This window comes from Strigops habroptila, chromosome 7, assembly GCF_004027225.2.
Source record: "Strigops habroptila isolate Jane chromosome 7, bStrHab1.2.pri, whole genome shotgun sequence".
NCBI lineage: Eukaryota > Metazoa > Chordata > Aves > Psittaciformes > Psittacidae > Strigops > Strigops habroptila.
In genome coordinates this window covers 13,173,125-13,188,964 of record NC_044283.2, presented here as the reverse complement: position 1 = coordinate 13,188,964, position 15,840 = coordinate 13,173,125, and the positions used below count along the sequence as shown (strand labels likewise).

The 15,840-nt window shown below is 38.5% G+C and overlaps 1 protein-coding gene across 10 annotated transcripts in view; it reads right to left on the bottom strand.

The window, feature by feature from the left end:
• Positions 1–15,840, bottom strand: part of EVC2 (EvC ciliary complex subunit 2) — a 76,458-nt gene that overhangs the window by 36,261 nt on the left and 24,357 nt on the right. For all 10 annotated transcript variants that reach the window (XR_003992437.1, XM_030493337.1, XM_030493330.1 and 7 more), the window contains 3 exons: positions 14,341–14,492; positions 3,476–3,800; positions 567–806 (listed from right to left, as the gene is read on the bottom strand). Coding sequence is in view for 9 of the 10 variants with exons in the window: in XM_030493337.1 (XP_030349197.1) it covers positions 567–806; positions 3,476–3,800; positions 14,341–14,492 (717 nt within the window). In the remaining variant the exon portion in view is untranslated. The remainder of the gene's footprint in view (positions 1–566; positions 807–3,475; positions 3,801–14,340; positions 14,493–15,840) is intronic.

Below are 15,840 nucleotides of genomic sequence, written 5' to 3'. Positions count from 1 at the left end.
GCTTAGAAGTTTCTCCTTCCAACAGAGGGGAACAGCAAGGGTTTAGGTACATACAGATGGGTCTGGCAGATACCAGAGGTATGCACACGGTGGTCTATAGCAGATATTCTGCTAGCATCAGATAGCCAAGACAAGGTCTGATACTTAGGTGACCCATGTCTGCTCAGCCGAAACACTGTCAAAATTTCTTTTACTTGCTCTGTCTTCTGCTAGCTGCTCAACTGTATTTTGCACAAGTGATAGCTGCCTCTACCTCTGACAGTGGCCTGCACACTTAGGAAATATTACCCATGCAAACAGAAGTCAGCACTAAGCACATACTGTTGTGGCAAATATGTATAATGCGCTGTTTTAGAAAAAGGCTGTGCGCATGCATCAATATACAGTTGTATAGATTTCTAGATGTGTATAATAATTGCATTATACTTTTTAATATTCTTCCTAAGAAAATGAGTTATAAAAGTGATAAAATTTACCCTGAAACATATATCTTGAAACATTTCTCAAAAGTTACCGTGGCTTTGTACTCTGTCATTAGGTTAGGAATGGAGTTACCATCCTATTACCTGTATTGTAGAGTAACCTTCCACTAACGTTTTAGCTGCTTCCAACTTCAGCTCTCCCTTGAGAGCAGCATTTGTTATCTGTGTAAAAAAGATATTATGGAGCTCTTTTCTCTGGGTAACAGCCAGCTCTCTATAAGCCTTCGCAAAATATTCCTCCTGCTTTACCAGAAGGAACCTTTTCAGGTGGTCCAGCTCCAGTGAGTGAAGTCTATCCAGAAGACTTCTGTATTCTACAGCAGGCTGCAGAGAAAAGAGAAATAAACAGATCCAAAGTGATTTTCAGTATTCAACATATATTACATTATCAGTGCTACCAGCTAATACATATTTTATGCATACCCTGATTACTGTAATTTCAGGCTTAAATGAAGGCTAACAAACACTAAATCAGTGTACACTTCCCATGGTTTTCATCTGTTTGGAATGACAGAGGTTGTACAGCTGTCAATCTCTAACACAGATAACAGTGGCAAGGCATAATGAAGTATTTTTAGAATTTAGAAGCATTATTTAAAGTAAATTATACACAACAGCATGAAATACAACACAAAGACTATATACATGAAATCAATTCTTAGGTTTCATCAATCCTGAAATCCTATTAAAACTGAATAGACTCAAATAAATCAGAACAATGACATAAGAATAAGCATATATTTTAAAACCAATACAAATTAGAAAAAAATGTCAATGACAAATCTCTAAAAGTTCTTCCTATTGGTGACCTACTTTATCTATTGGTTTCTACAGATTAATCAAAGAGCAGCATTTTAGAGTTACAATAATGGAGTATAATTAAATGGCAATTAATTAAAAAGTTTCTTTGCAATAAATACTTTCTCGTAATTCTCCAGTAAGACTTACATGTTCATAGTTTTAATCTCAGATGGCATAAACTCATTATAGAATCAAAACATGCACGTTCCACAGAGCAAAGAATGGTGCTTATGCCAGCAGAGCTACCTAATGGTAGTTGTGTTACTCTTGTTCTAAATTTCATACTATTTATCTGGGGACAAATGTCCTCTGCACCTCACCCCTCATTCCCAACTGGAGACAGCAAATAATTAATCAAAAAGGCCCGGAATATACACAGTGTTTTGGCTGAGGAGCAGAGGAGGTTATTGGTCCAGTTGTTTTTCACTGCCATCTCTTGGATGTCAGTGCAACCCCTGCCAGGAGCACAAGTGTGGGCCAAGCATAGCGCTCTGCTATGCCCTTTTGGACCAGGTTCCCTGGCAAGTATAAACCCAGGTCCTTTCACAGACAGAAAAGTGAACAGCAAGACAACAGTATGATAAATGGATCAGAAGTATTGGATTGGCCTCAATTCTTCAATTCCTACCATTCAGAATTTCCAATATAAATCAGACTGAACCAATACCAATATATTCTGCGCAAAACAAAAGCCACTTTGCTGAGAGAGTATTTAGTGTGGGTTCACATACTGAGTTTCAGTCAGACTCCTCTCTGCAAAGACAGGATTTATCGGGAAGTGTTCAAAGCCAGGCTGGATGAAGCTTTGATAAAACTGGTCTAGTGGAAGTTGTCCCTGCCCATGGCAGAGGGATTGGAACTTGATGATTTTTAAGGTCCCTTCCAACCCAAACCATTCCAGGGTTCTATAATGTCAGCAAGGTGTTAGACATCTAGTCTAAGCTCCTTCTATAACCAACAGAAGGAAAAAGACTTCTGCAGAATACAGTTTACCTCATCCTTAAAAAGATGTCCATGAGTATCCCTTCCTTGCTGTCTCCTGTGACTTTCTAGCATCTAGTTCAGGATGCTCATATCCTACAGGTACTTGAAAGCTCCCTAGAGTCACAAGTTAAAATTCACCTGGAGATGTCAAAGAAATTCAACTGGCTCACTAGCCTTGTGCCATCAACTTTCTCCATGCAACAGCCTGGTAAGTCAAAGCACATCCTGAGAGCTTCAACATACTATAGTACATTTGATGGGCCATGCTCAGCAAAAAACTTCTTTTGTCAAAACTGCAATCATAAATTGTCCTAAAAGTCTTAACAATTATAGCTATGATATGCAAATAAAAATGCTTTTTAAAAGAAACCACACCAAAACAGAAGGCCAAAAATTTAAGTACTGTCTGCAAAGAGAGCACACAAAAGTAAGCAATATACTGCTCTAAGGGATTATAGTCATATACCCATGTATCCACATGGCTCTATTTCCAGCTACTGACTACCTATAATTCTGGGTAATGATACCCCTTCAGACAGAGATCTTTGAATGCAAGTGACACATACAAGCACTAAACTTTTACTAAAGGAAGACTCTAATCTTGCAAAGAGTCATGCTCTGCCTTAAATTATTTATCTCACTATTATCCAGAGGCTATTTCCAACAGAAGTCCACTCCCTGCTCTGCCTAAAATAGAAATGGTTTTGATTGCCTTCACTCAGTTTGAAGAAAATCAGCCTTTGGTTGCACTCACATTCTCATTTTCTTCAAAATAAGAATATAAATATTGGAGGCTTTTTACCTAGATTGTAAGGTTTATGATGCAGAGAGTTCTGCTCTGAATGTGCAAAATACTTTATGTAGTGTCTGGCTGGAGTTCTTAGGAACTGCTGCAGTTCTTAGGAACTGCTGCAGTAAAATACAGTAAATAAAAATACACCACTTTGCAAGGGTTCAAGTGACTATAACAAGATCATGGTAATTACAATCTTTTGTTTTCAGGTGTCACAGACTCTCTTGAGATATATTCATTTTGTGGTTAAGTAAAAAACAGTTTCTTAGTAACAACTACCCTAATTATGCCATCCAAATGTTTGAACACTCTTTACTCTTAGAAGAGGACAACTCAGCCATTCTAGTCTAAAAGAGAAACCATCTATATAAAACTGTGTATCATGCAAAACATCTTGATTTTATACCAGGTTCACCTTTTCATTCATTTTCTTCATTAATTCCTCAGCCTCTTCATTTGCAGCTCTCGCTTTTTGGCATTGAGCCTCCATTCTCTTCCTGGTTTCCAGATTACATTCAGCTGTTAAAGCCACCATCTTCCTTTCATATTCCTCTCGAATCTCCTTCTCCATTGCAAGAAACTGCTTTTTGAAAATTGAATTCATCCTCTTCTCCACATGAGGAAAGAGGCTGTGACTTAAGACCATGTTCTTCATCATCATAGCAATCACTTCCTTACATATCTGCATTCGATATGCCTCCAGGTCAGCATCTGTCCGTGTCAGGCTGGCAACCTCCCAGCTGTAGAAAGGTAATCAGAACTGTTTGAAATTGCAGAGTATAGGAAATTTCTATCAGAAAATGAGGATATCTAGGTTCATTCAATACTGGGTAACCGAATGACAGTCAGAAAAGTGCAGGAATATCAATCACAGTATATGAGCTTACTAATTATGATGGTAATCATTCAGTAAAAACCACAGTGAGCCAACTTCTACTACAGCAACTTTAAGGAAATATGTCCATTCTTGCATTTCTGTTTTCTTTAAATTCAAAACATTCCCTCAGCAAAAAGCAAACAAAAACCTCCCAGAAAGAAACCAAACCAAACCAAACAAACTAAAAACCAACACGCCCCTGTTGGGAAGCAGATGAAGCAAGTATCTGAATAGACTACAGATTTCACTGACTATGTAAAATAGTTCTAAACCCACTGACCCATCTACACTGATGCATCACTGTTTTGTGTTCTGCACTGGTGTATTCCCTTGTCTGCTGGGAAGAGGGGAGAGTGTTTTGATTATGTGCTGATACAAATAAACTAAAATAGCTGATCTCTTTCTCTCATTAACATTAATAGAGTTCTAGAAAAGAGATTAAATCCAGACAGAAATACGTTTTTTACAAAATGCAATAAATGTCATGTTCGATATGAATACATTCTCATTTATCTTTAAATTAATTAAATTGTAACCATAATTATTTTCATTTCATATACAATGTAACTACTGTAAATTCTATAGCTTTGCCTATTCTGCACTCAATTCAGGATTGGAGAACTAGGTGGATTTTACCTTGGCATGTCAATTTACAGGAACACACAGCACTGTATGCTTCTGTGTGAATTAAGTATACAAGAATTAATTTGTGCCCTACAAAGTACACTTTTAAGAGCTTAAATTCATTCTCTTTTCAGTTAGGCTGAATTATTGGTTTGTTTTGTTAAATAGTCAATTCTTAGAATAAATTTCAAATCCATAGCAAAGATCTTGGCAAGATTTGCAAGGTAGTAGAATGATACTACATTCAGAATGGTTTCTCTAGAAGCATGCAAATCTACAAACACTTCACCTTTCAGTCAAACAAACTCTCCTTATATAAGCAAATAAAGTTTAACTAAATCAGTGATATATTATCATCACTGCCTCTCGGTCAAACACAAGAGATGTATTGTCTCCATTCAGAAATCAACAGGATGGAATTAACTTGTTTTCTTATACTGACTCAAATACCTGAAGTATCTAGGAGACATTAGCTTCAGGTATGATGATCTAGCAGAAAGAGGCAGAGATATTTTTCTGTTGCAGTCTCTCAAAACCTCCAAAATGCACTAGCAATGACCACACTCATCTTCATGATCTGCTGCAGGGCTGGCTGGCTACAGCTGCAAATCTTCCTTCATTTCCCCTGCCCCTTCATCCCATACAGATGCAGGAATCACTGCTGCATGAGGCCAGATCCCTGTGATTGAAACACTGTGTGCCTCCAGCACTTTGCAGTAATCTGAAGATCTTGTAAGAACTATTATTTTCTGTAACATCCCAAGACAACAAAACACTCCAGCTCCTCTGTGCACCTGCAGGTACACAGTCTTCTTGGGTGGCCTTCAACTATATTCATGGCCAAGTCCCCCAGAGCGCTGATCTCTGCTTGGGGAGAGTCCTTCTTGCTCCTGGACAGTGGTGCAGCCACATAAGACAAGTGATGACAGCAGGATCAAGGAAACAGGATGCTGAAACAGCACCACAACCACTTCAAACATGCAGCGCAGATGTGTATTTTCTTTTAAGTCTTTTTGTTTACAGAAGTCCTAGGCCTTTTGCTGGCATAGCCAGCTCGTAGTAATCTGTTTACTTGTTACAACTAACTTCAAAAAGTGTTTCAGTTCTGCACAAATGCACTTAAATAAAAACAGGGATCTGGAAAAGGGAGCTTTATGCTGTAACATTCCCCTAACAACTGTCAGGCAGTGGTAGCAGGCTCCCTTTCATAGATTCACCAATTCATTATTAGCCTGTAAAATCCAAGCCTCTGGATTTGTTTTTCTATTTAAATTCCTGCTTCAAGTCTAGTAGCTCTGATTTAATTGAAGCGTATCTTTTGCGAGAAACGTTTCATCTTGGTTTTCAAGCATCCCCTAATAGAGAACTAAACAACACTTTAATTAATTGTTCCACTTGGTAATTCCTTTAAGACCTAAAAATGGTCACCTTATCCTCAGCTTGAATTTGATTAGTTTCAACTTCCAGCTCTCTTTGTTTGCTAGAATAACAAGTTCCTTAGTCATTATTTTTCTGTTCTTCATGCATGTACTGATTGATGGTGGTCACAGCAACTACAAACCCTTTCTTACTGAGGTGTGAAAGGCTGAATTCCTCATCTTTCTCCTGTCTCCAGCTCCACCATGTTGATACATAGCTTGTAACACAACATTTATTTCTTATCACACATGCAGAATTTTTTTCAGCATGCTTTGAAAAAGAAATTAAGCCATTCCTCACCCACCCCCTTACTTGTTACTTTTCCAGTCTTCTTCAGTAGCGATCTCAAGAATGAAAGCCAAAACCAAACACCATCACAACATTTCCAATTGTTATCTTTCCCTCAATTTTCCCACAGCATCTTCCTATTTACTGCAAGTCATTACAGGCTAGACCAGATTTCACTTTGAGCAAGATTGTCATGCTCTTTCTCATCCACAGTGAGAAATATGGTACCCAATTAACTCCACTCCCCAAGATCATGATGCCAAATACAGGAGGAGCAATAGGTGTAGTTCACCTGATGCTGATGTGTCAGCAAGTGAGTGATGAGGCTGTTAAGATTTGAGGTGTATTTTACCTGCAAATCCCACCCTCCATCTTCCAGCACATCTGTGAAGAAGGCAATGAAGCAGAAGCAGCATGTTAACTGTTCCACCAGTTCAAGGGTAGTAGCACAGAGAAAAAGTAATTATAAGCCACAGCTCTTCCAGGTCACACCCTGGAAGACAGCAGCCAGACTATTCCCTTTTCTCAGTGGCACCTGAAGAAAGGTTGTGTCTGCAAAAATTATAAATCTACCTTTCACATGATGTGCTCTGCTTCTGCTCTGCCTCCTCCACACAGCAGCCAGTGGAGCGAGACAAGCTCATCACATCCACCAGGAACCTTGCTTCAAGTTGTTACTTCATATGAGAGGTTGAGGGCAGCCTTAACAAGCTCCATCAATATAGTCTTGGAGCCCTGGACACCAACAGTCAGTACAAAACAGTAATCCTGGACATATAATAAACCAAATGCTTTCAGACATAAGTTCACCAGAAGAACAATGCTTACAATCATCCAGATTAAATAAGCAATGTTTTGTGACACCTGGAGAAAAAAAATCCTAACCTGACACTGTGCCTCTTCAAACTGAGGTAGATTTAATAAGTTGCTTTAAATGCTCTGCACTCTGCTTGTTACAGCAATTCATGTTTAAAAGGTCTTGCATCTCTCCCTGAGCAAATTTGGCACAATAGAAACATAAAAGCCAATGAAGTACAGGCAGCAGATGGCAACCTATTGATGAAACAGATGAAAGCTTCTGTTGGGCAAAGCATACAGAGAAAGGCTGAGGACAGCACAGAAGGTATGTGGTACAAAAGTAGGGGGAGAGGAAAGGTGAACAGACACGTAGAAAATGAAACTGCAAACAGCAACTGTAAAGATATTTCACTCACTTGAAGAGGAAGAGGATTTACAGATCTGTCAGAGAAGACCTGGGAGGGGAGAATCCCAGATGCCAAAAACAGAGAAGCAGAGAGAATGCCTGAGCACCTGATGTCCTTCACAGACCTAATAGAAGAATAAAGGAAAGCAGCTAGGGTCAGGAAAGAAACAGCTATAGTTAATTAGAAAAATAAAATACACCACAAAAAAGGAAACCTCTCATGAACTACAAAATAATTGTGTCTTTAAGTACTATCATTCAAATTAGAGGTTTGCAGAAGGAATTTTTGAACAGGAAAATTAATAGCTCCTGAATTTAACAATCCTGAAATGAACTAATGGCTTTCAGACACAGAGACACAAACAAACTCAGAGTTCGCAAAGATAATAAACTACTGTGAAACAACTCTCTGAAGTCTAAAGAGGAGAGAAACATCAAACAAACTCCCCTTCGGTGACATTTCCTCACCAAAACAGAAAAACCTATCATTCAGAAGACTCAGCTCTCATCTTCAAATGGTAGCCAATTAGCATATATATTACAACAGCATCCAGAGGAGATTGGAGCCCTGTGGTAGCAGTTTCTGCCAAAGCATCCCTTCATGATATATAATGATCCCCAAAAACATGTAATTTAGGGTCATTTGTGGATGGTTTCTCTCCAGTGTCCCGGATGCCCCACTGCAGCAGTGACTGAGAGCACCCTGGCACAGCAGCTGCACCAACTCCTGCTGCAGAGAGGAACGCAGACAGGAAAGGACAGACAGACACACAATCACCCCTGGCCCAGTGGCACTCACTGCTACCACCTGAGCCAGAGCAGCACATCTCCTGCACCCATGGGCACAGTGGCAATGGGACAGCTGCAGTGAGGAAAGAGGAAATGTTATGGTCCATGTTGCCTTGTCATACTTCAGAGAAGTGGAGATGGTGAGAGGGTCAGGCAGGGAGTTACAGTAAGCAGTGAAAGTACAATGGGCACCAAGGGTCTTCAGCTGCAGCTGTGGTTTGTTTCCTAAATCATCCACTTATTGAGGGATTAGTAACACAGTACCAGTAAGTTGGGCTGTGTTTTGGGTTTTGTGTTTGGGTTTTTTTTTCCCTGTTTTTTGGGGTTGTTTTGTTGTTGTTTTAGTTTTTTTGATTGTTTTTGGTTTTGGGTGGGTTGGGTTTGGTTTGGTTTAAAGTACCATGACAATGTGGACCCTGTGTGCAGTGCTGTGGCTTTCTCCCTTCAGCCTCTCCCTCCCTTTTTCCCTCCTCCACTTTCCATCCTCTCCCACTGGGTCCAGTGACAACAGAGACTGCAAACACTTCAGGGCAGGGATTTACAGAGGCTGCAGCACAACCAGACGTGAACCTTTTCAGGAGACAAACCGTGCTAAAGCAGAAGCAGAGGTAATGGCATGAGGTCTGAAAGGCCACCGACTGCCCAAAACCTAGTTCTTCAGCCCTCCTGAGCTGGAGCAGGGCGCGTTGCCTTTCTCTGGTCTTTGCCCACTGACAGGCCGGGTGCAGCCCCCCTGTGTTAGAGGTCTGAAGATGCTCTGTGCTACACCAGTAGCCGCACTGGCCTGCAGCCAGCTCTCAGCTGGGGGAGTTCATCCATCTGTCCTGTGATGTTTATATAGCTAAGCACAAACTCAGGGTAACTCCATCATGAGCCTACAGGTAATACAGGATATCTTGTCAGTAAATAAAATTGCTAAGGTAAATGACAATTATCTAAGGAAGTTTTCACATGGACGAGTCACAGGTTAATTTCAGCTTTCCAGAAAAAGTCAGAATGCTGACAAAACCAGAAATAGGACTCTTATGATATATAGTCAAAAAAGAGAAAAATCCCCACATTGGAAAACAATTGAGCTGAGAGACCAGTAATTCTTCAGAAAAAATATGACTCACAAAAACCTGCCAGAAGTCTAAGCACTAGATTTGGCAGCAGTTTCATATCAAATTCGTTAAACTCTGCACATAAAATAAAGATAGTAAACATAACATAAAGATAGTAAAGGTATCTCAATTCTCACATTAATCTGTTTAAAAAGCATTTGAAAAATCCTGCATTTAAGAGACTGAGAATCTCTGCTTTGCTTGCAAAAACCTGATAAATCAGTGATCTTCAGCAAACTGATTTAAAAACCACAGGTAGCTACAAAAGAGCTGTTGCAACAGAGCTCAGAAAATGGTATTTCACTGAAAAACCAGTATGCAAAAAGAGGTAAAAATTACTCCAGTCCTGCTTCCCATGAAGTCATGACATATTTTACCATTGTTCTTAAAAGCACCAACTTCAGCCTGGATAGTAACAAAAACATAAATAAATATTATGGCTGTATGCATCATGCATTAATGCCTGAGGAGCTTCCAACTTTGCTGTGATCTACTCAGATTCTTCTGATCTGTTCAGACAGGGTGAGCATTCAGATGACAGAAATAGTAGGACCTATCAATCTTTCAAACTGATATGGAGTAAAGCATCAATAACAAAACTACTCTCAAAAGCTGACTGTTTTCTAAATGAGATAAATTGTTCTGGGTGGACAGCAAAAATGACCCATATAATTCTGAACAAGATTTCTTCACCTTGCCAACATCAAAGAAACATGCTCTTTTTGGATGAAAAAAACTATGTATTCATTAATTTCAAAGGACTTGTTTTCTTCAGTTCCCGTATTATGAACTCCTATCATCTATTAAGCATTTGAGGTTCTACGATGGGAAAAAAATGCATAGTTTATGCACTTGCCACATATAATTCTTATAAGGGCATTTGTAATACAGGCCTACAAATGCAGGGTTTGGGTTTACTCCACGTGTATTCACTGCATCTTATTGTTATATCCATGTGATTACTGTATTTCTGCACTGTACACATCGCATGAAAACAGAGCAATGAATATACCGTCCCTTCAAAAATTCTAGAATTTTGATTGTACTTTTTAGAAGTTAAGAAATTTATCACTCCAACTGTTTTTTTGTACTAACAATGTCATTATTTCTCACCATTTTCTATGTAGGAATAGTCAAGTCTAGCTGCTATGACAATGTGATCTTTTATTCTTACTTCTAATCTGAATTCAGGGTTAAAAAAAACCCCAACACATTTGCTCTTAGAAAATTAAATTGAGATGTAGAGGAAGAAATTTACATTTAGAAGTAAAAAGTGACCTTCTAATATGGCAGTAAATTGTTTTTGACTTTTCTGTCAAGGCTCTCTGGATACAGTTTGATCCTGTTCTCTAGTACATTGGCCTCAATGCCCTCTACTATAAATCAGCTGTGATGCATACGTATTACTCAGTGATTTTCTAATATAATTGGCAGCACGTACTGTGTATCAGCAAGCAGTTTCAGGTTCAGCTAGAGCTTTGACAAACTCAAGGATGCATACCTGTATAAAAAATGAAGATGAAAAAGAAAAGTTGTAGTGGAAAGCTGTTTAAAGAAATTAAGTTGCCTTTAACATATCTGTATCTTCAGAGACTATGAGCATGATCAGACTTCATCATATTGGACACAAACCCCAACTGCTCAGCTCTCTTCATATTCTGTTCTAGACATATAAAAAAAGGGACCCACAACATCTTGGAACATCATCTTCTAGGGCGCACGTCAAAATTCAAATCATATAGCTTCTCCTCATTAGCATTCATTGCCAATGGGCCAACATTCAGAAATATACACATTAAGGAACCTACTGAGAATAAAAGCCAAGTTATTTTGCTGCATAATGTACATCAAAGATATGACTTATTAAGACTAAACTCACAAAATGAGTAACTAAGAAGCTTCCTTATGAAATATTAGAAGTATGTTTTGTTCTCTAGCCAATCCTCCTGACATTGCAAACTGCCTACACTACAGAGATGTCCCCGTCCATAAATATTGAACACATGCTCCTAATGTATTTGCTAAACAATTTGGCACTGTCACTTTGTAAAAGACATTAACTATTAACATAGCTTTACGTTGTAAAGATGACAAAAAAATCCTGTGGCTCATACTTTTCTGAGTAATATTCTCATTTGTGTCTGGACCAAAGAACAAAGCACCAGAATGATCCCAACCATGTTTACTATCACAGTGCAATTTAAAAAGATTATATTATGTTTGCAAGCTTATACGTATGCCATGTACAGAAAATGACACACAGCTGCACCAATACATGCAGAAGGAATTATCAAACTAGCATACGAGCAAGATGTTTGTTGAAAATACTGAAGTATCAAAAGCTCTCTAACAAAAGCCCCTATACTTTTGCCTCCCCAAATAATAAGAACCAGGATTATGATGCTAGAATTCATATTGGTATACATATGACATGAAAAAATTGTGCTCGAAATACAAGCCTGGTTCTTATCCTCAGTATAACTGCCACTCCTGTGAGACAATACAAACCTCATTCCTCAGCTCCTTACAGAAAACCCAACTATTCTATTGGGTGAAACTAAATGTAACAAAACAAAATGCAACATTGTTGAAAAACTGATTGCGCCCACAATTAGTAAAATTACAACATTTCATTCAAGCACACAATCCATTCAAATTGACTGCAATTATCCATTAATAAATTATAAATGCACCATCTTTCTTTTTCCCATTATGATGTTTTACAAATCAATATCCTTAAAGCAGGTAATTTAGTTAAAGAAGAATTATTCCATTCTGGTTTCAGCCTAGATCGCTCATAGACGCTCCTAAGGCAGCAGTACAGTATTTTATCTTCGTCTTTGGAATCCACTAAAAACCAGGATAATGTACAACAGTTTATGAAGTACAAGACTAAAATGAAACCTTCAAGGAATACAGATCAGTACTGCTTCGTCCTAACTTGCAGGATAAGGAACCAACATTACAAAATGAGGAAGCATCCTAAGCTAAATATCAAAGTGTTAACAATGAGAGATAAAACAACGGGTGTATTATAGCTCCTGAAGAAAGCAGAAACAATACTGCATGTATTGACAAGCATTAAAGTAATGCTGTCACCTTTTTGATCAACCAGCCTACAAGAACAGGATTTGTCTCACCGACCTCCAGACCCCTACAGCTGAGTTAATCAGCGCAGGCTCGAAGCTTTAGGGTCAGTGGGCACAGCAGCCATAAGAGCAATTTTTGGAAGTCTACTTTGGGATGAGAATAATCATACCCTGGAAGTGCCCTTTTTCACCTCCGAATAAAAAGGCGAACTCGGGGAAAAAGTTCACATTGCAGAGATCCTCACTCAGTCAAACTGCACCACCAGTAAGAAAGGAGAGAAACAGGTATGTAGTAATTGAAAACACATATTCAATAAGCACCAATAAAAAGAGAGAAAGAATAGAAAAAAACATGGTAACCACATCTGTGTTTCACCTAGTAGCAAATGAATCAAAAGGCCCAGTTTAAAACTACAAGAAATGCGAAGAATTGAGATAATCTAAATAGGGATTGGGAAGCACCCATTGCTAACAAGTACAGACTGATTTGAGCCCTTCACAATAATGCCTAATAATCACCATTTCAATCACCTTCATAGCAGGAACCACTGTAACTCTGGATACCTTTGTGGTCCATCTACTATCTTCATCCTGGAAGAAGGAGAAGATAACTCCGAAGTTGAAGAAGGTTATTGACTGCTAATGGGCTTCTACTTTATTCACTGCAGTGCTCTACCCACTTAGAGGAAGAGGAAATAGAAACCATGAGGAAAGAAGCAGAAGCAAACGAGATATTTGTGCTACCTGCATAAGAATATTAAAAATTTAGCCCCCACATCCATACTCAAACTAATGAATGAATCCTGCTTTATGGGTTTGGAAATAATCCAGTTATAAAAATAATCCAGTTCAAAGGTTTGCAAGAATATTTATCTTTGTAAACCATAATGTACCTGAAAAGTCCAGCTTTTTTTTCCTTTTTTTTTTCCCTTGAACTAGCTAGACATTTGCTATCGCTAAAATAAATTAATACTAAAGTGACTTTAAAAAATATTTGATCCTCTTCTTCATATTCACATAATAATTTTCAGGATAAATCTTCTCAAAGCCTGAGCTGCTATATAGTTATAAAAGCAAGGTCCAATGTGCAATTTACAGAGATAAATATCCTAATTATGAAATAATTATAATGCTGTTAGTTACTCTTCAAGAAAGATTACTTCCATGGTTCCTGTAACTTTTCCTTTTCAGCTTGTACTGAATTTATAGTTGGATAATACTGCCTGTAACCTGACTCGGCAGGAGCTAATGGTGAGACTGAACAAACAAAATCCTCTCTGTCCTCACATCAGACCTTTTAATCAAATTCAGCTGAAGAACAGATGACCTTTAACAGTGGCATGTTTCTGTCAAACAGACCTGACTGGCCTTTCACAACAACATCAGGAGAGTTTCTCTGCTCTACCCAGTGATAACTCGGATTGCAGCTATGTTTCTTTCTCGCAGCTTTATGAATTGTCATTCCTTAGACTCTGATCCAGGTGTTGCCAGAATATGCCACTAAATAGCTATGCTGGCACCCAGCAGGGGCTCTCTTTTTTAGGACAAAAGCCAGCCTTTTGAAAGCAGAATGTTTTCAACAATAGCAGAATGCACCCTTCCAACATTTTCTTGTACACAGAAAAGTTTCCCTTAGCGAACCACAAAGAGGCAAACCTAGATGTTAATTTGGATTGGAAAACTTGCATGTCTAGGACCTAGATGGAACTGTGACCTCTACAGGAGAAGCAATATAAAATAAGACGATTTCCAGTTCCCACAGATGGCTATTTAATACAGTACGAAACCCTAAGGTTTTTATGCATAAAAAATTAAAGGGCAGATACTCAAAATATATTCAAAGGTTTGGTTAATGATAAATGTGATGTAATAGCAATAAATTCTTACTCTTCTAAAGCCTGAAGCATGTTCCCAGGTTCTTCAAAGGACAGAATATCGATGATTTGGTCGTTCATAATTATATCTTCACTAAAGAGATCACCTGAATTAAACTGAGAATGCTCCAGTTTGTGATTCTGGATGAGTTCATGCTGCATCTCCTAAAAAACAAAAATTAACAATTTACACTGAACATCTGATCTAATTTTACTGCAGTTAACTCTGGGTGAGAAGGTTCCTATTTATTATCAAACTGTACAGCTGGAGAGGGTATAAAGAGATAGTGCAATTCAGATATATATCTCAAATCAAATATACTAGTTGTTTCAGGCTGAAGTTTTTGTATGTAACTGACCTGGAGTATGAATGAAGAAAGAATGGAGAAGACAGAAGAACTCTATAGTGACTACAGTAGGCTTGTGAAAGCCTTCTAGGAGGTTATCTTCCATTATAAACTTTCTAGGCCAATTTTTTTTTATACTTCTACAAATTATATACAGCAAGATTACAGCATTATGAGGTGAACAATACGGTAAATTAATCTTATGAATGATGGAAGTGACTCAGTTTGCAGTCCAGAGACTCCCCTGAGACTGAGGGCTAATAAAATTACGATACAAAAACCCCACTATAAATATTTGATTCTAGGACTAAACTGACCCTTTTCCATGATTACATTGTCACAGCTTTTTCTGTAAAAAGAAACAAGGCATGGCCTTTTCATTTAAAGGAGTATTTTTTCCGACCTAAAAGGTAAAAGTTGTTGATGGAGTCATTTTCAAACACAGAAAATAAGGCTGGAAGTGATTCGTGAGCTCCTCTGGTCAGTCAGTCTCCAGAGGGATGGGAGATCCAACATGGTCCAAGCAGAGAAGGGGTTCAAACCTCTGCGCACGCCTCTGTTTTAGAGGTCTGCTCCAATCACTGTGATATTCTGACTGAGGTCTCTAGCTCCCTCCCAGTGAAGCTGCTCCACTTTACATAAATACATAGGCAATTAATAGAAGCATGGGCTGGAACTTGGGTCAACTTCATGAATATTTATCAGACTTTTATTTTCTCCCTCTGTCCCAGTACGTACTGAAATACTTTCTCTGAACTGGCACAGCTTGGATAAAGAGCACTGAAAATGTTTCATCCCCAAACCCAACTGTTTTGTTCAATCACTCCATGAGATTAACACACATCCAAAGAACTTTAATTCAAATCCCTATTCCTGATAATCAGAAATACAATTTGGAACAAGTCTGCTGTGCTCAAGGCAAGAGGAGCAACTGCTTATAACCCACAGACATGCTGCTTCTCACTTTGAGGGATGAAGAAGAGAGGAGGAAGGCAGGAATATGAAAGGAAACTAACAGCAGAAGGGTAATCTCCCTCCAGTCTGAAGCTAACATCCATGTACTCAGAGCAGTTCTGATCAGATTATCATTCTTACACTCCCTCTAAATCTGGTTGTGCTAAACATTAGAGATTGTAGAGATTGAGCTACCTGCACATCAAATCCAT